Here is a 25,932-nt window from a genome sequence, read left to right as displayed (position 1 = left end):
ACAGATGAAATGATGGTTTTTAAGATGCTGGACACCCGGCAACAGAGGATAGTGGGCTCTGAGAATGGAAACAAGAGCCCATAATCCCCAGAGCACAGCTGTGAGAGAAATTCTAGCTGAGCTCAGTGCTTTCCCCGAGGGAGAAGCAGCTGAGAGGGGAGGAAACCAAGGCCATGAGCGCACTGAGGCAAAGAGATCAGGAGAGGAAAATCCCGTACACAGAGAGCCAAGAAGACCTGCAGAGGGGCGCGCTACAGGATCCAGCAGAGTGAGCGTCACCACTGAGAAAAACTGCCAAGGTCCATATAAGACCCTAATGACCAAAGAAACGTTCCTAGAGTTCCCATCGCCCTGGAAGCAGTTCTCAAAAGATACAGTCGAAAAACTCTTTGGGTTGGGTACTCATCCAGAAAGCCCTTTCAGACCTGCCTGGGAGAAGGGAAAAAGCAAGATGGAGCGGATCAAATTATTCCACGTGACTTTGGCTGTGCCCTAGAATGGCACTCAGGCATAGTTACAGAAGGATGAGAATAGCCAGCAGTGAGCGTGCTGCAAGGCACCATGTCGAAAATGTCCAGAAGGAGCTGGAGCAATAGTACAGCCAGTAGGGCGTTTGCCTTGCACACAGCCGACCCAGGTTTGTTTCCCAGCATCCCATATGGTCCCCTGAGCACTGCTAGGAGTTATTCCTGAGTGCATGAGCCAGGTGTAACCCTGTGCATTGCCGGGTGTGACCCAAAAAAAGAAAAGAAAAGAAAATATCCAGAAAGCCTGGAGACTGGCAAAGGCGTCAGAAAAGAACTTATGGTGAAAAGAATGGCTAGTCAAGCCTGACACCAGGTTATGAAAAGGTAAGGGTGCCAGAACCAGCCGTGAATATGCATACAGTGATAGCGAAGGGCCAGACAGGTCAAAGAAGCGAGGGGAAGAAAGATCAGCTGGTGTCAGGACATGAGCCTTGCACGCCTTGCACGAGACTCCAGTTCAATCCCAGGTAGCCCATGGTTCCCCAGCATCACTAGGTGTAGTATTGCAGATTGCAGGCCCTGGAGCACTGCCAGGGTGACCTAGGTAATTCCCAGCACTGTGTGGCTCAAGCAGCATCTCATACTCGGGCCTCACCAAACCACTAGGGCAGGGCCCAGGTCTCTTGAGCTGGATTTGAGAGGCCCAAAAGAAAATACGCAAGTGAAAATCATAATGAACCATTAAAACCATTTAAAATAGGAATAATAGAGCAGTTAAGTAGAAATAGAGACATGAAAGATACAAATGCAACCTAAATCTAACTTCTAGAGCTTCAGAATATGCTATTATGAGAAAGGGAAATAAGAGACACTGGGAAATGTTTTTGGGGGGTAGACCACTGTGGGCATCACTGTGGCAGAGTTCAGGGGAACCACAGGCAATGCAGTGCCAGGGATCAAACTCAGGTCAGTTGTGTCTAAGACAAGTGCCTTCCCTGCTGTATTGTATCTCTAGCCCAGGTACTGGAAAAGATTAATGACAGATCAGACATGGCAGCAGAAAAGAAGATGTGAAGACACAGCTATGACACTAAAAGTTCACAGAAATGAAAATAAATTTATGGAAAGAGCCTTCATGAGCTATGGAACAAGCTATGGAACAACTTCTAATCACCTGAAAATATGTGTAGAGTTGCTCCATAGGGGAACCAGAAAAATAGACTTTCCTACACAAATAATGACTATAACTTCCAAAATGTAATTCAAAGCATCAACTCGTCAACCCAAGAGTCTCACAGTGACCCAAGCAGGAGAAACATGGCACAGAGCACATCAGAGTTAAGTTGTTCAAATCTTGTCATAAAAAGGGAAGTTGTAGTAGAATGCATAAGGGAGAAATGCATCAGACAGGAAGGAACGAAGATGACTATAAGGTCTGATTCCCCTCAGGGGTAAAACCAGTAAGAACAGAGGTAAGAAATGGCTCTAGGGACTTAAAGGCAAAAAAAAAAGAAAGAAAAAAGAAGAAAAAAAGTTTTTAACCAAGAATCCAAAGTCCAAAAGGAAGGCAAGAAGAGACAGGGCTTCCAGATGCATGGGATCAGGAGCTCAGGCCCGCTTCCAAATAAAGTTGTGACTAAGAAGAGAAAAATCAATCGAATATAAAACAAGGTGACTAAAACGGATGCCACAGAATTGTTTAATTAAAATTCGGAAAGAGAGAACTTGTGGGTTCTCATCAAATATACATGGATATAAATGATTGATGTGCTCATTAACTAGATGGCAGGAATCCTCCTAAGAAGAGATGCACAATGTATACATTTAATAGCTCAGCATTGCATTTATCAACTATACCTCAGTGAAGCTGAAAAAAAAAAAGCGATGAAAGTTCCTGGAAATTATACTAAGGGCATACAGTAAATGAAGCATTCAATCATGCAAATTACCACCAATAGATTCATCAGAAAGTCCCTTTTCCCACAGAAGGAAAAATGATGAAAACCTGAGTTCAGACATTGGAAGAAAAGAACCAGAAATGGAAATAATACAACTATATATGTGTCTACACATGTCTATTTGTACTTCTTGTAACATGATCTCTGTAAGAGGTGCTGTGCTGTCCAGTTATTGAAGTGATTAACTGGGACCATACTAGGTATTCAGGGTCCCTCCAGCATCATTGGAAGTGATAGACTGAGGATTATCTGTATTTAAGACAGGACTCTTAACCCACCAATACCTGTCTATTAAACAAAAATAATAATGTTGATGCTAGTACAGCTAGTATTTGCTTGCACATCGCTGACCCAGGTTCAATCACCAGCACCCATGGGGTTACTTGAGCACTGCCAGGATTGATCTCTGACCACTGAGGCCAGTGTAAGCCCTGAGCACAGTAGGGGGTGGTCCAAATACAGCAAACAATAATAATGGAGTATGGTTTATAACCTTTAAGTGCCATGAAGGATGAAAGATTCTGTGGGAAAGAGATTCACACTGCATTTCACCTGGAGGCAAACTGAGATGAGTTAAGCTTGAAGGTGATCACTAAAATAGATAAATAAAGGTTAAGAGCTTGTGAGGAAACCAAGGCTGGCTGGGGCCATAGCTCATGGCCTCGTGCCTTACCTGGACTGTGCAAGGACCAAGTTACAATTGCTTGCAGCTACACTGCTGGCTATATTTCTGGAGGGCCTCACCACTGAACCATCAGGCCCAGTTTGGCAGAAAGTGTCTTCTGGGGTCCCCAAGCACTGCTGAGAGCCTTCCCGGCCCCATTGGGAAGGGAAAGAGTCCCAGAGAAGTAGTACTGTGGATATGGGCCTTGCCTTGCACCTACAGATCAATCCAATGATCAATTACCAGAACCCATAGGGTCCCCTGAGCACAGAGCCAGGAGTAAGCCCTGAGCACTGCCAGGTGTGGCTTCCACAAACAAAAAAAAAAAAAGGAGGCATAGAATAGCAATAAGGATGATCTATTGAAGACAAAATGATAACCACTTCAATCTGATCAGTGCAGGAAACAATGGGAGACTCCACTCCAGTATTGGGCATTGAGGTCAGGCAAGGACCACCCTGGGGCACAGGCAAATATGGGGTGGGATAGTCAGGGATAGAAAGAGTCCCACCGCATGCATATCCATCAAAAGACCTCAGTAGTGCCGACTCCACTCAGACAAGACATGTTTCACAGCAAGAATACAGCCATGTGTGCACATCCATTTTCTATTTGCAAAGAGGTCAATTAGGCAAGAGGACATGAAGTCCTAAGTGCTTCTATTCCGAGTAGCAGCGCTCCACGACTCATGATTCAAACACTAACGGGACTCTGAAGAGAAAGAACCACAGCTGTTGGCAGATGTTGAAAACAATAATCAACAACAGACAGACATAGATCTGGTTTATTCCTGCTTTGATTTGGAGGTGCCCCAGCCAGCAGTGCTCAGGGATGACTCCCATTACAGTGCTCATAGGTAACTCCGAATGGTGCCCAGGGGACCATGAAATACTAGAGAGTGAACCATTTCTCCCACATGCCAAACTAGTTCTCAGCCTGTTAAGCTACCTCTCCGACCCCTTGACAGATTTTGGAGGGTGGGAGACCTCCTAAGTAGCACTTAGGAAGCTCAAGGATCTTATTTGTTATTCACAGCCAACCACCAAGCCTGCAGTTCAAAGTGAGGGTTTTGGGGGGGGTGCTTCTCAGGCTGCAGTGCTCAGTGCAGTGCTCAGGCTGACCCAGGATACCTAGGGGCTCCAAGAGCCACCCCCGCCCCCGTAGGAACCATGTGGTGTCAGTGCATGCTAGGTATGTGGTCTTCCTGCTCTACAATGTCCTGGTCCCTAGAAATACTTTTCTGGGCATCTCCCCATCCAAGCTTAGAAGTATCAGTCACTAAGCTCAGTGCTCAGTACTCAGCCCTCAAGCGCTACACCCAGGGGTGGTCCTTGTGGGGTTTAGCGTCAAACTGAGCATCTCCATCAGGTATGTCAGTATTTTCAGATCCGCAAGTAGACTTATGCAGGTATGAGACCAGCTCACCTAAGATCTAGAACATTCTCCCCCTGAGCCACATCAGCTCAGTTCTTCCCATCATACTTCAATACAGACATATTCTGGGCCGTGAACACAGGGATCTGGGGCAAGAGAGATAGTAGCAGGGTTAGGTGTTTGCCCAATGGGCTGCTGCCCTGGGTTCAATCCCCAGCACGCTTGATGGTCCCCTGAGCAGTAGGAGTGATTCCTGAGCACCAAGCCAGGAGTAATCCCTGAGCAGAGTCATGACTAAATCCTGACCACCTTTGGGTATAGCCCAAAGGACAATACAAAAGTAAATTTTGAAAAATGAAGGTCTATATATTCAAAGGGATTCAAGTGACAATAAGTATGTTCTCTGACCATAAAGGAATCAACCAGAAATTAGTAAAACAAAATATCTGTAATACAAAAAAATATCCTTAGAGGAAAGAGTGTGGCGATTGTTGTATTTCACCCCCAGGCCATTAAGCCCTTCTATAAGAGATCACTTACATGTTGTTAAAGGTTGAGCCTTGTGTGCTTTTTATATATTCATCTGTTCAATAAAAGAAAAAAAAGTAAAAAAAAAAATATCTGTAATAGCTTCAAATAATTAGAAAGAAACTCACATATCTAAGTGAATACCATACCTGGACCATAGAATAAATTAAAAAAGAATATCAGCGGACTTTTTTGAAAGAAAAAACTAGGAGCAAATGAAAACAAATCTTTGTATCTCTGGGGGATACCCTCAGGCCATCCTTTAGAAGGGAGTCCATCCCACAAATCACCGAAGTTAGTACGTATCTAAAATCAGTGACCTCATCTTACACCAGAGGAAATTAGAAAAATTGCCAACTAAACTCAAAACAAGCAGAGGTACGGGCATACTAAGTGGACATCAGTGAACTGGAAATCAAATAAGTAATTAATACCCCAATTTTGAGAATTGTCCCTTGCCCCACGGGGAAAGGTCTCAGCCTTCTGCCCTGGGGAACCCAGACTTATGCCCAGCTCTGCTCTACCTGGGGTCTGGCTCTTGGTCTCCAGCACTTGTCCTGGATTCCACCTGCAGATCTGCAAACAGCCAGACCCCAGGCACTGATCCCTGCATAATCTCTTCAAACCACCATATCTGATGACCCCTTCCACTTCCCCATCTGCTCTTGTCCCCTGTGTGCACCAGGAAGCGAACGACCTCATCAGTATGGGCAGAGTAGCTCTTGATCAAAGGATCTGGAAGATATTTTAGAGCAGGATGTTAATTGCAGGCTGATGAAATGCTGACAGCTGAGCAGGATTCTCTGTCTAAGACAAAGCGTTTCTCAGAGGCACTGCCTGCAGGCTCCCTTCCCCGGCTCATACACCAAACTGCACAGCCAAAGCAAACTTGAGACAGCACCCTGGGGTTGGGCAGCCCCATGCCTGTGTCCACTGACTCAGCTCTGCATCCCAGGACCTCCCTAAGCCACTCGAAGTTAGCCCCCCGAGTAAGCAGTGAGTTAAAACAAGAATGCTCATTTGTCCAATTGCCACCATGCTCGCAATAGATCTCCACAGACTTGGGGTGAGCCTTATTCATGAGTGAATCTGTTGAAAAACTCATGTTTACAGGTTTTGTGATCAAAATATCCAGGCTCTCATGGAATCAGAGTGGGGGTGCTCTTCTGGGATCCTGGCAGTCATGCCTATAAACCACCTCTGGCCACATATTAGCTCATTAAGCGACCATGATCCAGAGACTCAGAAATCTCAGAAGAGATCAACAAGCTAGAGATGCCTCCAGACCCCAAAGTCACCATCCAGTTAAAAATGAAACTCCAGCTGTGTCACCCTATTTAAAATTTTAGAATTCCTTGAGCCTGGCCACAAACATCTCATACTCTCCACCACTGACGTACCAGGAGTAGTACACCACATTGAATGGGACGTAAAGTAGAAGGCAACCCATCTTGATTCATAAAATATTAGCACACAATACTAACCTGTAACAACATGTCAGTAATTCTTATACAAGGGTTTAATGACTCCAGGATGAGATACAATAATCCTCACACACTTTATTCTAAGAAAACATTTTTTGATCATTTTCAGTGGATTGTTCATAACAACAATACAAAATAAGTTATTTAGGGCCTTTGGGGCAGGCTTGGGGGATGGTTGGGAAAATTTGAAATAATGGTGGTGGGAAGACATAAGGGTGGCAGCATTGGTAATGGAATATTGTATGTAATAAATTATTGTGAACAACTTTAAAAAAATTACAAGCTCTAAAAAAATTGCTTGTTTGTGGTTCTATGAGCTTGTCTGAGTATTCAAATCAAATGCAGTCCTCAGAATGCACCTTGGAATATTCCATGTGGCCCGATTCTTTACCAAGTAGCTTATCAGAGGAAGAAAATAGGGGCAGGAGGGACAGTACAGTGGGAGGGCACTTCCTTTGCAAGCAGCCAACCCGGGTTCAATCTCTGCATATAGTCCCATGAGCACGGCCAGGCATGATCCTTGTGTGCAGAGACAAAAGAACAGACTAGAACTAGGGGTTAGGGTGCGTGCAGGGACTCGGCTTTGACCCTCAGCACCACATGGTCTCCAAACATCATCACATGCACCCCTAGAGGTCCCTGAGCATTGCTGAGTGTGATTCTGAAAGACCCCCCCTACCCTAAAGCACCCCAGGCGTGACCCTGCTCCCCAGCACTGAACCCCTGGGCAGGGTTCTGAGGCCCCTCATCACTACTTAGGAGTTTCTCACCCCAAAACCCTCACCTTGCCAAAAAAAATTCCAGAACATTTCAGAGAAATCTCCTTATCCTGCTAAGACACAAAATACTAAATAGCCCTGGGGACTCTGTAGACTCCAGAGTTCCAGTGTGTGCAGGGGCTCTAGGACAAAGACCTCCTGTCACAAAATCTGCCTAGGACCCACTCTCAGGCTGGGAACCCCCTGAGAACTCCTGTCCATGTGGGATGTGGGCCAAGGCGCCAAGTAAGGGGATTGTTAGGTGAGGAGTCTTGGCCATGCAATGCCTAATTAGTCTCTCTCCAAAATGGCAGGTCTAAATTCTTCCCCAAATTTGTTCTCCACCTCCCTCATGCATTTGAATCAATGTTAAGAGAGAATCAGTTAGCGGAGTCTACAGTAACAGCGTTGATTCAAGCACAGCAATTAAGAATGTCTGTTCCTTCTCCTCCTACATCTGTTCTGAGTGCCGTGAATACAGTTGAAGAAAAAAAATTGTTTTTCTTTTATGGATCTACAGTCATTGCAGGCAAAAGACAGCTCAGCAGTCTCGGCTGAGGTTTCTAAGTGGGGATCAGCCAGCCTCACCTCACCGGATGACTGAGCGGGACCCCTGATATCTATTACAAAACGCAAATGGCACAACCTGAGATAGCTAGACTTGGTTCATCAGGTGCTCAACACCCGATGAGTTGGAGGCCACCCCCAGCCAACTGCCCACACCTGTCTCCAACACTCTCTTCCTCGGCCATAAGGGCATCTCTGCTTCAGTGCTTTGACCCCATCCCTGTGGACTGACACAGTCTCCTTTATTTTATCTCCAGCTGTGGAGGCACGGGCACAGTCTGGTTATAGATCAGGCTATCTTAAGAACATGTTTAATTCACTGAATGGGCCTCACACATGCAAAAAAGTGCTGGACTCAGCACTTTCCCTATTTATCTCTGGCCCCCATCTATTTTGGGTCTGGGGGCTCTGTGCCACACAGGTCACTCCTGACAGTGCTCAGGGTGAAACTGAACAGGGGAGAGACTCCTAAAAGACTCCAAAAAAGCCTATCCTGTCTGCCTCCCCTCCTCCAGCCCAGTCTTTCTATTCAGACCCAAAGATGAGTCTCATTCCTGTCCACTCAAACAAACTACTTTCCCTGGCTTTCCATGGACTAACCCAGGCCCCTCTCAGAGAGAGCAATTTGAGGACTGACAGTGTATTCTGCTCTTGTTTGTGTTTGGGGGATCACCCCTGAGACTGCTCATGGCCACTCCCAGTGTGATGCACAAGGACCACCCTGGAGATGCTCAGAGGACTATGCAGTACTGGGGATTGAACCTGGGGCCTCTGCATGCAAAGCACAAGCTCCTCTAAGTGACTCCTCTGCCAAAGACTAACATTCTTTGTACATTGACTGCATAGATCTATGGCAACTCAGTTGCCTCATAATTCTTTCAAAGAAATATATTAAAAGACTGAATACTACATCTAATTTAAAAAATTTCTTCTAGGCACCAGAGAGAGCACATGGTGCAAGGAGGGGGGATGTGGTGTTTGCCCTGCATGTGTGCAGGTGCTCTGGTTTGATCCTGGCACCCTGTATGGTTCCCCAAGCCGTGGCCATGAGTACTGCAGGGATGGCCCCAAAACAAAACCAAGAAAATGATTCTTAGTAAAACAAATCAGACAGTACTGTCTGATCTCACTCCTACGTGGCACACAGAGAAATCCAACAACAAAAAATAAAAAAACAGTAAAGCAGAAAGAATCTTGAGTCCTCTAAGATGAAGCTGGTGGTCAGCCAAAGGGACAGAGGTAGAAGGTAGATGTAGGTGCAAAGGTTCAAGTCAGGTAAAAGGATGTCGCCCGAATGAAGAGGCTGGAACTGCACATTTAATAGTGGTGTTAGTGCAATCTAGATCTGTGTGGATTTTCAGTGATGCACACAGAAACTCAGATTATGTTACAGCCACAGAAACAACTCACTTGACAGCCTGCCTGCTCTTCTTTTCAGATGTTCAAACATACTGTCTGCAACAGAACTAAGTCCTGCTCATTTGTTACTCAATGACTTTCTCATTTCCCTGTCTCTACCAGGATCCCTGCAAGGGGCAGGGGGTAAATTCCAGCAAGAAACTGGGTCACTCCAGCCCAAGCCACTGCCCAGTGACCAGATTCTGGCTGAAGAGACCCCAAAAACATCTTCTCCAGAGCATGGAGGTGCGGGTGCATGGGGATCCCCTGGGGAGGAGCAGGAAGCAGAAGGCCCTGTAATCCACTAAGTGGTTATGGCAGAAACAGCTCAGCCCTGCCCCCTGCCACCAGCTTCCCCTTGTACAAATGTTTAAGATCCATACTGGGAGTTATGGGGGGAGGGAGGCGGGAGGCCCAGTCCATAATCAGAGGCCTCTAGGTCACTTGCACTGTACTAGGTCAATCAGCAAGATGGTTCAATGATTGGGCCCAAGCCTGCTTGGCCCTGGGGTGGTCTGACGGGTTTAAATACTATCCAGGCACATGGTGACGACTAGGCCATCCCACCCCTTGGAAGGAGTATTTGGCTTTAGGGGATGTTGTTTTTTAGCCACACCAAGTGATATTCAGGACTTATCCTTGACCCTGCACTGGACTATCTCTCTTGGAGAGCTCAAGGGACCCCATAGGGTGCCACACACTAGGATGAACACACGCAAGGCAAGCATCTTCCTACTGTACTATCTCTCTGGCCCCCAAAGAAGGAGTTTTAGCTAAACTGAAACATAAACTTTAGCCTGAAAAAGAAGAAATAGGAAATTAATCTTTTGAGTTGTAGAAGCCTGAGAAGCTGATTCAGATGCTTTGTGGGAATAAGATGAACCCACACCCCACTTCTCTGCCTCGCAGTGTCTATCCACTGCTAGGTGCCAACAGGTAATGGGGGTGGAGTGATGGTACAGTGGGGAGGGCATTTGCCTTGCATGCAGCTGACCCAGGTTTGATCCTCAGCATCCCATTCAGTCTCCTGAGCACCACCAGGAGTAATTCCTGAGTGCACAGTCAGGAACAACCCCCAAGCATCACTGGGTGTGGCCCCCAAACAAAACAGAAAGCCAATAGGTAAACTGTGCTTTCCCAACATAGGCTGTGTTTGACGTAGACATATTTGTAAGTCTATGTTCTGGAATCATCTATTTTTCAGAAGAGCCGACCAAATCACTGTTTTCGAAAGGAGGGAAACTCATTCCAGCCATTTCCGTTCCTCCTCACTATGCTCTCTCCCCGCTCTGTCCTTTACAAGCTCTCGAGATGAGGTCTGTTCCCAAGATAAATGACACCCCAGTAACCCTGAACTGGGCGAGGATACAGCTGAAGCATTACTCGGGATGACGGATGGATCGTGAAAGACAGAACAAAAACAGACACACTCATAATTCAGAAGTTAGTTGGGGAGAGCTCATGGCCAGGAGAGCAGTATTTTTCAAACCTCTGATCAAAATTGTCATTATGAAAATGAATGAGAGGATTCCGAGGCGGCTCTGTTCCCGCCAGGCCCCAGAACGGGCCGTTCAATGCCCCTGTTTTACAGCTGACAATGCCAGTGATGAGCCATTCAACTCATTTCCCAGGCTGGACCATGGAGCTGTGGGGCTGCCAGCGCCAAGTGCTGCCTCTCTAGTTAGGCACCGGGAACTGGGGTGCAGGCAGGGAATCAGTCCGTACCTAAAGAATGGCAGAGATGCCGCTGAAACCCTTGCAGACATTGTTTCTTAATTGCACCAGCTCCCATTCTCCCCAAGACGGTCCTTCTAAACAGGAAGATCCCCTTAGAGAGAGGAAGAATGGACGTCATGGGAAACTCAGAGATGAGGCAGGCAGCGAAAGTCAGGTTTTCTGAGGAAATGATAATGTTTTGGGGAGGGGGAAAGAAGCAAGGACTGTGGGAGATGGAGAGAGGAGAAAGAAGGTTGGGCAGGACTAAGAGAGGAGCAAGAGCTACGGGTCCCCAGGAGGACGAGGGGAGGGCCAGTATCCCCAAAGGGGAAATCAACAGTTGGAAAAACAAAGTGGGCACAGAGCAGCTGAATTGGACAGTCCTTTCAGGCCTGAACTTTGTCCTCAAGGCAAATGAGGTCTCTGAGGATTCCATTTTTCTTTTCTTAGAGCTTGGATCACAAGGTTACAAGAGTGCTGATGTTCATGATTTGGGGGACCAAAGTTATCGCTCCCTCACCACCATCAAAGTGCCCCAGACCCTCCACCCCAGCCCTGGGCCACCTCTAATCCATGTCTTCATTGCCCTACTATGTTCCCGTCACTTGGCCATCTCGCTAGCAAGCATCACCGGCAAGTGTGTAAGCCCTCACCGTACCGCAACTCCATGTGAGAGCCACACCAGGATAGAGTGTGACAACCAAGACAGGAAAGGGAGAGGAGCCAGGGGACAACCTCCCGGGAGGTGGGAGAAGTCAAGCCCTGCTAGGGAAATAACAGAGTCCGTCAGAGGCAGAGAGCACTGAGAGCACCGGAAGTCTGTACTGGAGAACTCTCTCCAGTCGTGGAAAAGACAAGGCTGAAGCAGCACCGCAAGCAGACTATGGCAAGAAGCCAAGAGACTTCTGGGGAAGGTCAAGAGAGAGCAAATGCCAGTGAGAAACCAAAGTCAAAGACAGGGTAGCAATGTCATAAACAGAGCAGGAGCCTCATGACAAGGTCTGCAGGGATGACAAGGACCACAAGGGCCTGTGAAGAATGATTCCATACATTTAAATCTGACACTTTCAAAGAAATGGACGGGCTCAGTGAAAAGCATGACCATCAATCTTAGATTCCGAGACACCGGTAGTCTGAATAAGTCAATATATTATATATCGATATATTACTATAGTAACAATATAACTCATAATTATTTTAGCAATAAATCTATATATCATTCATCATGAGTTAGTATATAATTAAGAAACAACCATTTACTACTTTGGGGGAGTCATAAGTGGTGATGGTCAGGGGTTACTCCTAGCTCTTGCACTCAGGAATTACACTTGGCAATGCTCAGAGGGTCATATGGTAGAATGCCGGAAATGGAACTCGGGACCACTCTGGCCCAACACAGGTATTTTTAAACTATATTTTATTCAAGTTGGGCTGGAGCAATAGCACAAGGGTTGGGCTTTCACCTTTCACGAGGCTGACCAGTGTTAGATTCCTCTGCTCCTCACGGAGAGCCCGGCAAGCTACTGAGAGTATGGATCCCGCACAGCAGAGCCTGCAAGCTACCCATGCATATTGGATATGCCAAAAACAGTAACAATAAGTCTCTCAGTGAGAGCCGTTACTGGTGCCCGCTCGAACAAATCGATGAGCAATGGGAGGACAGTTTTATTCAAGTTAAGAAAGTTTTTCCTGTTTCTAGTTTTGTGAATTTTTTTCTTTTAACCCTAAATGAGTGTTAAATTCTCCAAGTGTTTTTTCTGTATCAGTAAATATGATCATATTCTTTTTCACTTGTTACTATTACAGATTAGATTGATTTCCTCAGGAATGTAACCAGCCTTGCATCCTACAACAAATCCCAGTTGGTCAATGTGTTTAATAATGTGCAAAAAGTGTCTTAATATAGTAATCTGCTGGATTATGTTGGATAATATATAGTTTTGGCCATACCCAGCTGTGCTCACAGCTTACACCTGCCTCTGTGCCCAAAGTTCACTCCTGGTGAGCTTGTGGGGCCATATGGGATGCTGGAGGTTGAACCTGGATCAGCCATATGGAAGACAAATGCCTTATGTGCTGTGCTATTGCTCCAGCCCCATATTTTTGATAATACATTTTTATTTATTTATTTTTCTTTTTGGGTCACACCCGACAATGCACAGGCATTACTCCTGGCTCATGCACTCTGGAATCATTCCTGGCAGTGCTCGGGGGACCATATGGATGCTGGGAATCGAACCCGGGTTGGCTGCATGCAAGGCAAATGCCCTACCCGCTGTACTATCACTCTAGCCCCATGATAAAACATTTTTAGGGATATGGACATCTCTATTCTTGAGATGAGTTGGCTTTCAGCTGACCTTCTTGCCTCTCTAAAAACAGTCTTTGATAATTCTATTTTCTAAGAGTGTGTTTAAAAGTCTTTGTATCAAATTTAGCCACTTCACAGGATTTTCAGGGATTTCTGGGCATTTCTTCATCAGATTTTTTCCCTTAGTTTTATTAATACAGAAACTCAAAACTGAGAGGCCTCTAAGTGTGGTCACTCAACCTCATACCTCTTCATCCTCAGCAATGGAAAACAAATTATCTAATGCTTCCTTTTCAGCAGGTCTGACTTTAGGGGAGAGACTCTCCAAACAATAACAGTGAGTTTTGTTGAAATATTGTATGCAATCAAAGTGAAAGTAAAGTGAAATTTATTAGTTACACAGGCGGGGGGGGCTTTGGGTGGGGGGGCTAGGGGCGTGGGGGGGTTAGGGGTATGAGGGGGCGGGGTGGAGCTATACTGGGATTCTTGGTGGTGGAATATGAGCACTGGTGAAGGGATGGGTATTCGAGCATTGTATAACTGAGATTTAAACCTGAAAACTTTGTAACTTTCCACATGGTGACTCAATAAAAAATTTTTTAAAAAAATATTTGAATCTATGATCACAACACTGTAATTATATACTAATAATAGTATGTCAATGTTAGTTCAAACATTTCCTGAAATATTGTGTTAATATAATCAACACTTTGTTGGTAAATTGAGGGGCCAGAGAGATAGTACAGTGGGTAAGGGCCTCAACTTGCACACAGCTGACCTGGGTTGGATCCTTGGCACCCCATCTGGTCCCCCAAGTCCCACAGGGAATGATACCTGAGCACAGAGCCAGAAGAAAGTCCTACCTGATCACAGTCAGTGTGGCCCAAAAATAAAAATAAAGTACTTGTAGCTAACATACAAGTTAGCTTGTGAGTGAGTGGTTGAGTGCTGTTCTTCTAACACATGAATAGCACAGGATACGATGGCCACACACATCACATGATTCAAAGCAGTGTTGTAGTGCTAGACAGAAATATGACAATCCAGCAAGAAAAGCAAGATAGGAATACAGATGGTAAAATAAGAAACAGAGGCCTCCACATTTTCAAGTGGCACATAGTGCTCTTAAATCCCAAGAAACTTGGGGCCGGAGCGATAGCACAGCGGATAGGGCATTTGCCTTGCACTCGGCCGACCTGGGTTCGATCCCCGGCATCCCATATGGTCCCCCAAGCACTGCCAGGAGTAATTCCTGAGTGCAAAGCCAGGAGTAACCCCTGAGCATCGCTGGGTGTGACTCAAAAAGCAAAAAAAAAAAATCCCAAGAAACTTCTAAAACCAAACAAACCCTCAAGAATACTAAGTGGAACCCACATCCCCATAAAAAAATATTCAATCTTATTTCTGTACTCTAGCAATAAACACAGAGGGAAAGGAAGTTCAAAATAAGTACCATTTGCAATCACTCCCCCCAATTGGTGAAAATTTAATAAAAGTTTATTGAAGATTTTCATGCTGAAAACTAAAAAACACTGGGTACAAGGAATTCAAGATCTAAATAAATGGAAAGCATAGCCTGTTCTTAAGCTAGAATACTCAACAGAGTTGCAAATCCTACTGATGAAAAGCTTTTGCAGATAGTGCTGAAGCGATAGTACAGTGGGTAGGGCACTTGCCTTGTATGTGACCAACTCATGATTAATCTCCAGCATTCCATACAATCCCCTGAGCACTGCCAGGACTCATCCATGGCATCAGAGCCAGGAGAATGCCCTCAGCATCATGATATATGGCCCAAATGATTCTGCCCCAGGAAAAGATATTTTCCAAATATATGATTATCCTAATATTTATATGGAAATCAAATATATTATAAAAGATAATTTTGAAAAAGAGAAGTTAAATGGTTGAATTACTCTAGCCAATTTCAAGACTATAGTAATTTGATTCTCACTAAGTGATTTAGTTCTCACAAGAAAAAATTTATCAATTAATGGGGCAAAATAGAATGCTCTGAAATAGTGTACACCATCAGCTGGTGAGCTGATTTGAGGGGCTTGAGTTTGGGCCACACCCAACAGTGCTCAGGGGATGATCCTCGCTCTGTGTTCAGCTTTCACTCTGGACAGAACTTGGGGGGCTATATTTGGTGCTGGAGATAGACATGGAGTCTACAAGCAAGGCAAGCACCCAATTGTATCAACACAATTCAACAGAGCAAGGATACTCTTTTCAACCAACGGTGACGGGATAACAAGATTATTTCTAGGCAAATTAAAACAAGACTAAATTCTAAGTCTCACCTCTTGATCTTACAGAAAAGTTAACTCAGAATATATATGACTTAAAATGCAAATCATAAACTCATAAGGAGGGGCCAAAGCCATAGGATAGCAGGTAGGGCACTAGCCTTGCACATGACTGGCCCAGGTTCAATCCATATGGTCCCCCAAGCACAACCGGGAGTAATTACAGAATGCAGATCCAGGACTAACCTCTGAGCAGTGCCAGGGGTTTCCCAAAGGCCAACAAGAAAAAAGAAAAGGAGAAAAATATCCAGGAATTTGAGATTCATGGTCTTTTTTTAGACATCACTCCAAAAGCACATCTTGTAGGAGAAAAAGAAATCAATATACTATACTTACTAAAACATAAGAAATATTTTACAAAATGCTCTGTGATGACGTGTTGGTCAGCCCTCGGCAGTGATCAAGAACACATGTCTCAGTCACCAAAGGCAAATGGTCAGCAGTGAACAAAAAACGAATTTCTTGGAGAATCCTTCCTGTTCTACAGTCAGAAGACAATTGCATGATCTCACATTAAGATATAGCATAGCGGGGCTGGAGCAATAGCAAAGTGGGTAGGGCGTTTGCCTTGCACATGGCCGACCCGGGTTCGATTCCCAGCATCCCATATGGTCCCCTGAGCACTGCCAGGAGTGATTCCTGAGTGCATGAGCCAGGAGTAATCCCTGTGCATCGCTGGGTGTGACCAGAAACAAACAAACAAACAAAAAGAACCTTCCCTCTATGAATGACCTATTACAAGAATATCAAGGGGAAGCCTCAGATGGAAAGGGAAATTTGATTGGGCCCTGTGTTGAGGCCACACCTGGTGGTCTTGAGGTGACTCCCAATTCAGAGGCTGCACCTCACAGTGCTCAGCAGACAATGCAGAACTGGGACTCAAACCTGGTCTCCTGCATGTGCTCAGTCTGTTGATCGCCCTGCTGCAAGACAAAAACTGCAAGTAACCTCTAGCAAAGGAGAGAAAAATAAGAAAAAGCAATCCAATTTTTAAAGGGGCAAATATCAAAACGAGTGATTTTACTTTATTTTAATTTTTTGAGGGGCAATCACAGGTGGAGGTGCTCAGGGATCACTGCTGGCATCACTGGGGTTGGGGGACCAAATAGAGCGCAAGAGATAAAACTCAGTTCAGCCACAAATCAGGCATGCGCCCTGCACACCATACTATCTCTCAGCTCTCATGAAATTTGAATGAAAAGGATCTGCTGAAGGCAAATAAGCATATGAAAGAGTCCCATAGCCACTAACCAATGGGGAAATGCTAATTAAGAACACAGCAAGATACCAACCTAGCAGAGTTAAACATAGCTATAATTAAACATAGTGACAATACCAATTGTTGATGGAGACAGGGAAACCGGGCCCCACACTTCGCTGGTGGGAATACAAGAGTACAGCCACTAGGATAAGAGTGTGACAGTCCCTGAGACCAAACAATTTACCAGACACATGAATTTCATATCATGCAATTGCACACATTTCTCAGAGGGCAGTGTTCTCCAGTCTCTATGGACCTGAGATGGGCATCTGTCCTACCTCCTTGCCTGTGGACCAGAAGTCATAGTCTACAGTCAGATGAGTGTGGAATGTTTACTTCAAATGCCCAGAGTCAATTGCTTTGTGAAAGACACAAACAATGAAAGCAACCAGAAAGTTTCTCACTCGGTAAATGCACACATTTACCGTCTATCAAACTGTGAAGATACTGGACCACACAACTTGATCAGAACTCTTGTTGCTAAGAAGAAAAGTTCATCTTCAAAGGTTGTGTCAGATGGACTTCTCAGAATCTCAAATTATGCCAATGCAGAAGGGCTGGACTAATCCATGAGTGAGATGGATCAGGAATTGGGGAGGAAGAAGGCAGATGGGGATCTAAAGGAAGGGAGAGATTCGTAGCAAGGAGACAGTTCTGTGGTCTTGACTGCAGCTGGGCATGAGACAAAGCAGCACAGGATGTCAGAATAAACCCACGCGCACAAGAGAAGGACATCAGTTCCTGCGTGGTTCGCATCTACTTGCATGCTGTCACGAATGGTGGCCCAGTCCCACATCCTTGTGGCTTCTTAGAAATGTCTCTTGGAATAATACAAAATAAAGGCCGGAGGGTGGGGGGAACTGTTCGAGGTCTAGAGTCCTAGTCTTTGAGCATCAGAGACTGAATTCAAATGACAGTACCACACAGTCCCCTAAGTATTGCTGGGTGTGGCCCCTGGGCCTGAGCAGCAGCAAAGTTTCAGACCAACATGGAACCACGGAGCCTGAATTTCCAAAGTGTGGCCTGGGAGTGGCCGTGGGGTCCCCCTCCCCACTGTAGCACTGTCACTGTCACTGTCGTCCCATTGCTCATCAATTTGCTTGAGCGGACACCAGTAACATGTCCATTGTGAGACTTGTTGTTACTGTTTTTGGCATATTGAATACGCCACAGGTAGCTTGCCAGGCTCTGCCGTGCGGGCGGGATACTCTCAGTAGCTTGCTGGGCTCTCAGAGAGGGGTAGAGGAGGCAAAGATAACGGAAATAAAAATAAGCAAATGGAACTGCATCAACATTTATTTGAAAGGCAAAAGAAATTCATGATAAAATAAAAACATGCCCTATTGAGCAGGAGAAAATATTTGCACACAGTGTATCAGCAAAGAGGCTAATATCTAAGATATTCATCAATCTATAAAGCTCAACAACAAAAAATACCAATAAACCCAATCAAAATAGGAAGAGAGATGACGAACAAACACTTTCCCCAAAAAAACGCATACAGATGGCTACAGGATATGAAACGTGTTCCTTGTCACCTACTTGGGAAAATGAAATAAATACAGCAATGCTATCATCTCACACTAGCTGCAATGGCAATACAATTGCAATACAAAGCCAACCTGCAGCAGCTGCCGGACCAGGAGAAGGAGGTTCCTGGGCGCCGCGCAACAGCTGCTTGGCCACTGCCAGGCCCAGAAGGACGAGATCTGGAGGCTCTTTCAGCAGAAGTTGGAAGAGCTGGGCATGAAGGCACTGGCCTACAATGACCTGAACCCCCTCCCCACAAAATTAAATTACGTACGAATTAAAATAATAGGTCCACTAGCAACAAACAGATCAGTAAATCCTCAGCAATATAAAATGATGGTGCGTGCCAAAGAGGCGGGCTTAGGGGTGCATGGGAAACTGGGGTCAAGGGTGGCAGGAAAGGCATGCTGGTAGTAGAATTGGTGCTGGAATGTTAGACTGTTCAGAAAAACTGTATGATAAACAACACTGTAAACCGCGATGGGTGTTTAAATACATTTAGAAAATAGTAGGACCTTCTGCTTGCTGCTCCGCCATCCCAGGTGAGGCTGATGTCACTGGGCCTATCCGGAATGGGAGGCTGAGCCCCTTCCTACAAAGTAGGTCCCAACGGGCTCTACACCTGACCTGTGCCACATTGAGGGCCCAAACCACAGTTCCTGCCTGAGCTTCTGCAGCCCCACCATCCCAGAGAAGACAGAGCAATCTCCAGCTTAATCCCTTAGTATTTTCCAGGGCAGTGGGGGCGGGGGGAGTCACTATAAAGACTCATCCCCCCACCCGCCTGCACACCCCCATACAGTAAGACCGCTAGAAAACCAGTGGGAGAAACACACAGAATCTCACCAAGCTCCATGAGCAAAAACAATATCACTGCAGACATGAACAATACCAGCAAACCCTCTGACAGTGCCTTTAGTGACACTGTGACGAGGCTGTCCAATGAGTTCAAAGAAATGACAGCATAGGTAATCAGCAAAGCACAAGAAAGTATGAGCTGAAATGAAAAAGCTACTGCACTCAGAAATGAAGAACACGGTAGGTGATATAAGAAAATCAATAGAATCCCTGAACAACAGAGTAACAGAAGCTGAGCAAAAGATCAAGGGGCTCCAAGATGAGGAGGAAACCACTAGAAAACAGAAGATGGGAAATAGTCTGAAAAGAAATAAACAGCACACCAGAGAACTATAGGAGTCCCTGAAGAAAAGGAAGGCAAATATGATGAAGAAACCCTAAAAAATTATTGATAAGACCCTCCCAGAGTTGAGAATTAGAGGCACCGAGATCCAGGAGCCCTGGAAGGTCCCAGAGACCCGGTCAGGAAAACTCCAAGACACATTAGACTCAAAATGACAATATCCAAAGACATAGACAGAATGTTGAATAAGGTAAAAGAAGGAATGCACATACAAAGAAAAGCTTTGTACAGCAGGTCCATCATATGAGACTCATCCAGAAGAATATGGATAAACTCAATGAAATGAACACCTCAGCAGAAATATTCTATTCGACTAGATTATCGTTCAGATTTGAAGGAGTGATGCAGAGCTTCGTGGATAGGCAACAGCTTAGGGAATGCACAGCCCTGAAAGCAGTTTTGCAAGAAGCATTAAAGAAGCTTCTTAAACCACAGGAGAAGTTTCATGTGGCACTGAGTATAACACTCACTAACAGTGCATATGGATATCCTCTATTATATTAAGAAAGGTTGAAAACATAGAATTCATCATCACAACTGTATCACTGTCATCTCATTGTTCATTGATTCACTCGATCACAAATCAGCTTTTATTGATTTATTTTCTGATCATTCTACTTGTCATTCCTTTAAGTCTCACTGGACCAAATACTATGAAATAAATGTATCATATGCCTGCCAAAGACATGGGGAGAACCTAGGGATCTTGGAAGAGGGAAGGAGACATTGGTGATGGGTTGGTGATGAAATATTGTCTGAAACAGCTCTTAATATGAACAACTTTGTAAAACACATTGTCTCAATAAACATTCCTGGAAAAACAAAAAAGGAATTAAAATTATAGTCCAATGGGTAAAACATTTGCCTAGCACGTAGCTGACCTGAATTCAATTCCTGGCACCCCATACGGTCCCTCAAGCCCACGAGGAGTGATCCCTGAGTGATCCCTGAGCACTCTTGGGTATAACCCCAAACCAATAAATAAATAAATTTGAATTATCACAGGGAACCTTCTGGTTGCCATGCCAATCAACACTCACTTCCAATGTCCGGTCTCAGCTTCTTGTCATATTCTCGAAGCAACTTGTTCAGAATAAGAGTCACATCGGTGTCCTGGGATTTGGGAGCTAAGACCCACTTTTGGTTTGAAGAGGAATCTTCATATTCATCCTCATCCACCTTCCTGGACCTGCAGTCACAGTACAAAGTGTGAACAGACCAGCAGCAAAGGGCCCCCTCAGGCGGCATGCTTTTGACTCCCGAGAAAACCCTCTCCCCGAGAAATCCACTGAAAGCCCCTGCTCCCTCCATCTAATCAGCAAATTTCCTCTAAAAGTAAAACTGGAAACCCCAACAGAACCAACTAGAAGGAAAGTGCTGGCTACAAACATGGCAGAATCTATGAGAAATGGCCCCAAACCAGTCCAGCTCCAAATTCAAGCAAGGACTGTGAGCAGTGACCAGAGATAGTCCGCTTTCTGTGTTCACTGGGTGAGTTCCAGAGGCACAGGCACAAGGTCCCTCCCGATGCCTCTGTGATGTGTGTGCGAGGGGGGTGGGGGGGAGGAGCTAGCCATGCAGTCTCCCTGCCCTGCCCAACCCCCAGACCTGGATGCAGAAGAGAAAAGCAGGGGCAGAACGTCAGCCTGAGAAGTCAGCCTGGACTCTGGGCTGTCACAAGCTGGCTTGGCTGGACCCTGGTCTGCACACCCAGGGAGCCACTGCCTTCTGGCTTGCCCAGCTACCAGCCTCACAAGGGGTCAAGGAGGAGGTGTCAGTGGTCAAACAGCTGCCTCTGGCTCCACCAACAGTGGGACGCAAACAGGACAGACTTAAGAGCTGCTTCTGCGGCCTCGTCCTGGCCCCTTCCTGATGGACCCAAATGAGTGTGGGTGTCTCTGAGTGAGGCAGCTCCCCCACCTTTCTCCCAGAGGACCCCCACTGACAGCAGTTCTGTAAGTGGAGGGGCCCTGAGTTGACCATTGAGTGCTATCCCACTGATAGTGATAGTGGGTGCTATCCCACATACATCAGAGCTCACAGAACAGCAAACATCACCCCCTGCCGGGCACTGCCCCCAGGACTCTCTTTTCAGTGCTCTGTTCCTTCTCTCTGAATTTCCCGGACAGAAGGCACCCATACAAACTCTCATCAGGCTCATCATACCTGGGGCAAGCTTCCTTAAGTTACTTTTCTGGAAAGGTCAAAATGGTTCATGATAGACATGCAATAGGTGCCAAGTTGGTAAAAGCAACATTTACTTTGTTGAGATGACCAAGGCCTGCAAGTAGCATGTTATGTGATCCTAAGCATATATGCTACACAGGACAAACATGAGTCTTTTATCAGAATCAACATCCCTGAGTCATGTCTAATTATTTAAGCTAGACCAGTGCTTCTTGACCAGGGGACTTAGGGCCCACTGTGGGTCCCCAGCATATTCAGGGGGAGGGAGGGAGGTGGGGACACAGGTGACAACCGTGTAGTTAATGGGGACCATGGGGACTGTGGCATGAGATAAAAGGACTAAATGGTAGGATTGGGGGGGTGTGGGTAGGGGACACAGGAAGGAAACAGGTTGTTAGGGGCCCATGGCAGGAAATACAGAGAAACACTGGGTCAGGTATGCGGACACAGGTACATGAGAATTCCATACATGTCACAGGATTCATGGTCTGAAGTGATAAGCCCATTCCTGAGTGCCTTTTGACTAGGAGGCCCAAAGTCCATACAAACCATCTGCTGTGGACTTTCATTGACACTGATCATTTGCTGTTAAGAGGAACTTGGAAAATCTGAGGTCTTCCTCGAAAAACTAAACATTCACTGACAGCATTATCAAATACTAAATGTCAATGCAAAAAAAAAGAGTATCTTTGGGGCCGGAAAGATAGCACAGTGGGTAGGGTGTCTGCCTGACACATGGTAAACCCATGCTGGATCCTTGGTTTCCCATATACTCCCCAGAGCCTGCCAAGAGTGACCCTGACACAGAGCTAAGGGTTAGCCCTGAGCACTGCTGGGAGTGGCCTCAAAATAAAAAATCACTTTATCAGGAATCTTCTCAGAAATAAACATTTTCTCATCTTTATAAATAAAGAGTTAGATGAAGTAGGGTCTTCTAAAAAATTGGGGGCCACTGAGTTCTTGACGAAGCCTGCAATGCCGGGGATCCCACCTGGGGCTCCCCATACACTGCTCACGCTCCAGTGCTCGGAGCCATTTCCCTGAGCCAAGCAGCAGGCCCTGTAGGGTGTGGGGAACCTGACCAGAAAGGGCATTAGGAAGGGGACTGGGGCCAGGGGTTTCCCGAATAGCATTCCACAAACCTCAGCACAGAGAAGGCTCTGCCTGTCTGCCACGCCGGGCTCTCTCCCCTCTGCTGTCTCTCGGCCTCCTCCTCTCCTCTCTTCCCTCCCCTACACACAGCTCTGAGCACTGAACACCAGGCCCTCCAGTCTCTGCCATGAGCTCTGGCCCCAGTGCTCCCAGGCTCAGCTGCTGCAGCCTTGCAGATGCCGCTGCCTGCCTGGAAGACAAACGCTTTGTACTGAGCCGAATTCGCCCCCTCGTGGCCGCCAGGGGGTTTTCCAGCAATTGCATAAGCTGCAGCCGCTGAGGCCAGCCCAGGTGAGAAGGGAGGAAGGACAGCAACCTGGGCGCTCCCAGACCTCAAACACAAAAACACAAGACAGCTGACGACCCCCCCACCCCCCACACCGCCGTGACCCGACAGCAGCGAGAATCTAAGCTTCACAATGGTCCTTCTCTGCCCTGCTAGGCCTGCAGAAGGGTTGGGTGGAGGGTGGTGGCCACCAGCATCCCCTGAACAAAGCAAACTATAGAGGGAGGGGGTTGCTGAGTGTCTGTCGAGCAGGGCCCAGGTGCTATTTTCAGGTCTCACACCTTCTCTTCTACCCCAAACACGGAGACAGAGAGTTGGGAGTATTTTTAAACTTCAAAAGGAGTTCTGAAGCCCGCGCCCCCAGAAAGCACTTAAGCATCTTCAAGGCTGTACCCTGGGGGGGGGGGGGGAGCCAAGGAGGAGCTGCTCCCTCCAGGAGGCAGACCTTGGGCCCAGCAGGCTGGACAGGTGGCCTATTCCAGAATGTTCAGTGAGTGGGCTTAAGCCATTCAAGGAACAAAGAGGCTTTCCAAGGGGGTCCAGGCAACAAGGAAACTGGTTTAAAATTTAGATTGTTTTGTCTCCAAGCACCATTGACTGGGCTCCTCTAAGGTTTTGCAAATTCTTCAATGTCCCTCAGTCAAAGAGCAGATGGTGAATGGTGGGGAGGCTCTGAGCTCACTGGGAAACCCAGAAAGCCCCTGTGCAGAGGGGCTGAAAGCGGGACCCCTTCCAGGGAGTGTCTGCAGTCAGGGGGATCCCTGAACCCCAAGTTTCAGGCCAACAGTACCACTCTGCAGATGGGGCTTTCCTCTCTGCCTTCAAACATCCCCTGGTATCTCTGACAGGGGGGGTCCCACAGGCCTTGCCACAGGGTACGGCCGAAACTTCTCTGAAGGCCCAGCATGGCTCTGCCCAGCTGCTCGGACATGGTCACTCATCCAGAACAGCGAGGGACCAGGGATAGAACCCCCACGCCCCTGCCAAAGTAAAGCTCAGGGTACCCTGGTTTCTCACAGGATGTGCCCCACCTGTGCCTTCCGGAGGGTCCCTTACAGGTGCCAGTGGACAGGGGGATGCCCCAGCCTGGCCTCTGGCTGCTTGGGAAGTGTAGATTCCTTCAAACCGGGTATCTGGGGACAGGAGGGGGGGGGTGTGCCCTGATTTTTCTGGGGGTGCAGAGGAGGGGCATGGAAAGAATTGACAAGTGCAGATTCATCTGCAGGTTGAGGGTCACAGGTCTGGAACCCCACAATCTCCCTTTGCTTTGAGAGCAACAGGATTTAACCCTTGCTGCCCGCTGGGGGAAGGGCCCCAGGGATCCCTCTTCCTCCCTCCCTGGAGCCCTTCTGAGCGCCCCCAAGCTGGCCAAGGGCAGTTCAGCCTCCTCCGTGAGGGGCAGAAAAAGCTTCAGGGGCCACTGCGAAGAGCTGACTGTGGGGATGGGGGCTGCGAATTCCCCCGTAAGAAGGGGGCAGGCGGGGGTCGGGGAGCCCTGGGCCCTTCCTTGCAGGACTGAGGTGAAGGGATCCTAACCCCAGGACCCTCCCCTTGCTGCTGCCGCCAGCCGCCCGCAGCCCCGCAGTTGCCAAGACGGGGAGAAGCGGGCAGGAGTCCCCGGAACGTGGAGCGCGCGAGGGAAACACCCCACCGTGCGGTCCGTGCGCGGGGGTGCCCCGCACGCTGCGGGGGGCTGCGGGTGCAGCCGGTGGAGGGGACCCCGCCACCCCGGGGCTTCCCAGCACCTCTCAGACACCGGGTTCCGAAGGCTCGAGCTGGGGAGGCCCCCTGGCGGGCAAGCGGAGCCCCCCCTCGGCCACCCCCACCCGCGGGCAGCGCCCCCCGCTCCCCGCGCGCCCTGTGCCACTCACCGCGCGTGCAAGCCCGAGAAGAGGCCGAGCAGGAGCAGCAGCTTGGCGGCCATGGCGGGCGCGGGTCCGAGGCCTGGGCGGCGCCGGGGGTCCCCGCTGGGGCCCCGAGACTAGCTTCGCGCGCGCCGCGCAGCCCCGGCCGGGCGGGGACCGACTTGGAGTTTGCGGCCGGAGGAGGCGGGGCGCGACGGGGCGGGGAGACGCGGGGACCCCGCGGGGCGCGACGAGGGTCCCCGCGATTGGCCGGCGCCCCCCAGGACCCGCCCGAGAAGCACCTGGCAGCAGCACCCCGAGAGCGAGACGCCCCCCAGGGCGCAGAGGGCGGCGGCGCGCGGGGAGAGGGCGCGCGGCCGGGGACCCCGCCGTGCCCCTCGCGCGCCCACCCACTCCCAGCGCGGCCGCGAGAAAGCCACGAAGTTGGTGTCTCTGCTGCAGAGAACACTTGCAGGAAAGTCTCTTCCGCCTGGCAGAGGTGGAAACTGTTTCTGACTGTTGCCAGCTCGCCTGGTCATACGTGCACAGCTCACAGGGGGTTACACGGCTACCGCCTGATAAAGTGATAAAAATGGGTCCATCGGGGCACAAACACACTCAGAGCCCGAAAGGTGCCCGGTCACCGCCCACACTTCTGGCGGGCAAGAGTGGGCAGGAAGCAGTGGGCAGGGGTGGCTGCACCCTGGAACGGCATCTTGCCTGGCTAATGCTCCATCTTGCCAGCTCCAGCTCAGGGGACCCTGCTCTGACATTTTCCCCCCACTTCTGCTCAGACGAAAGGTCCCTACCCAGGATTATCTTCTAGGCAGCCGCCTAACATCCCTGAATCGGGCCACCCCAATCCGAGTCCCAGCTGGAGGGAATAAAATCCCTTAATAAGTTCCACCTGGAGCGCAGGCTGTCTCGCTCGCGCATC

The 25,932-nt window shown here is 47.8% G+C and overlaps 1 protein-coding gene across 2 annotated transcripts in view; it reads right to left on the bottom strand.

Annotated features, from left to right (window-relative positions):
- Positions 1-25,365, bottom strand: part of GABRG3 (gamma-aminobutyric acid type A receptor subunit gamma3) — a 434,279-nt gene extending 408,914 nt beyond the window's left edge. For both annotated transcript variants that reach the window (XM_055142221.1, XM_004617564.2), the window contains exons 1-2: positions 25,023-25,365; positions 20,567-20,715 (exon numbers count right to left, since the gene is read on the bottom strand). In XM_055142221.1, the coding sequence (XP_054998196.1) occupies positions 20,567-20,715; positions 25,023-25,075 (202 nt within the window). In that variant the 5' untranslated portion in view covers positions 25,076-25,365. The remainder of the gene's footprint in view (positions 1-20,566; positions 20,716-25,022) is intronic.
- Positions 25,366-25,932: the final 567 nt, after the last annotated feature.

The sequence above is a fragment of the Sorex araneus genome, chromosome 6 (assembly GCF_027595985.1).
Source record: "Sorex araneus isolate mSorAra2 chromosome 6, mSorAra2.pri, whole genome shotgun sequence".
Classification (NCBI taxonomy): Eukaryota; Metazoa; Chordata; class Mammalia; order Eulipotyphla; family Soricidae; genus Sorex; species Sorex araneus.
The sequence above is the reverse complement of the archived record's forward strand: the minus strand, read 5'-3'. Positions and strand labels throughout refer to the sequence as shown.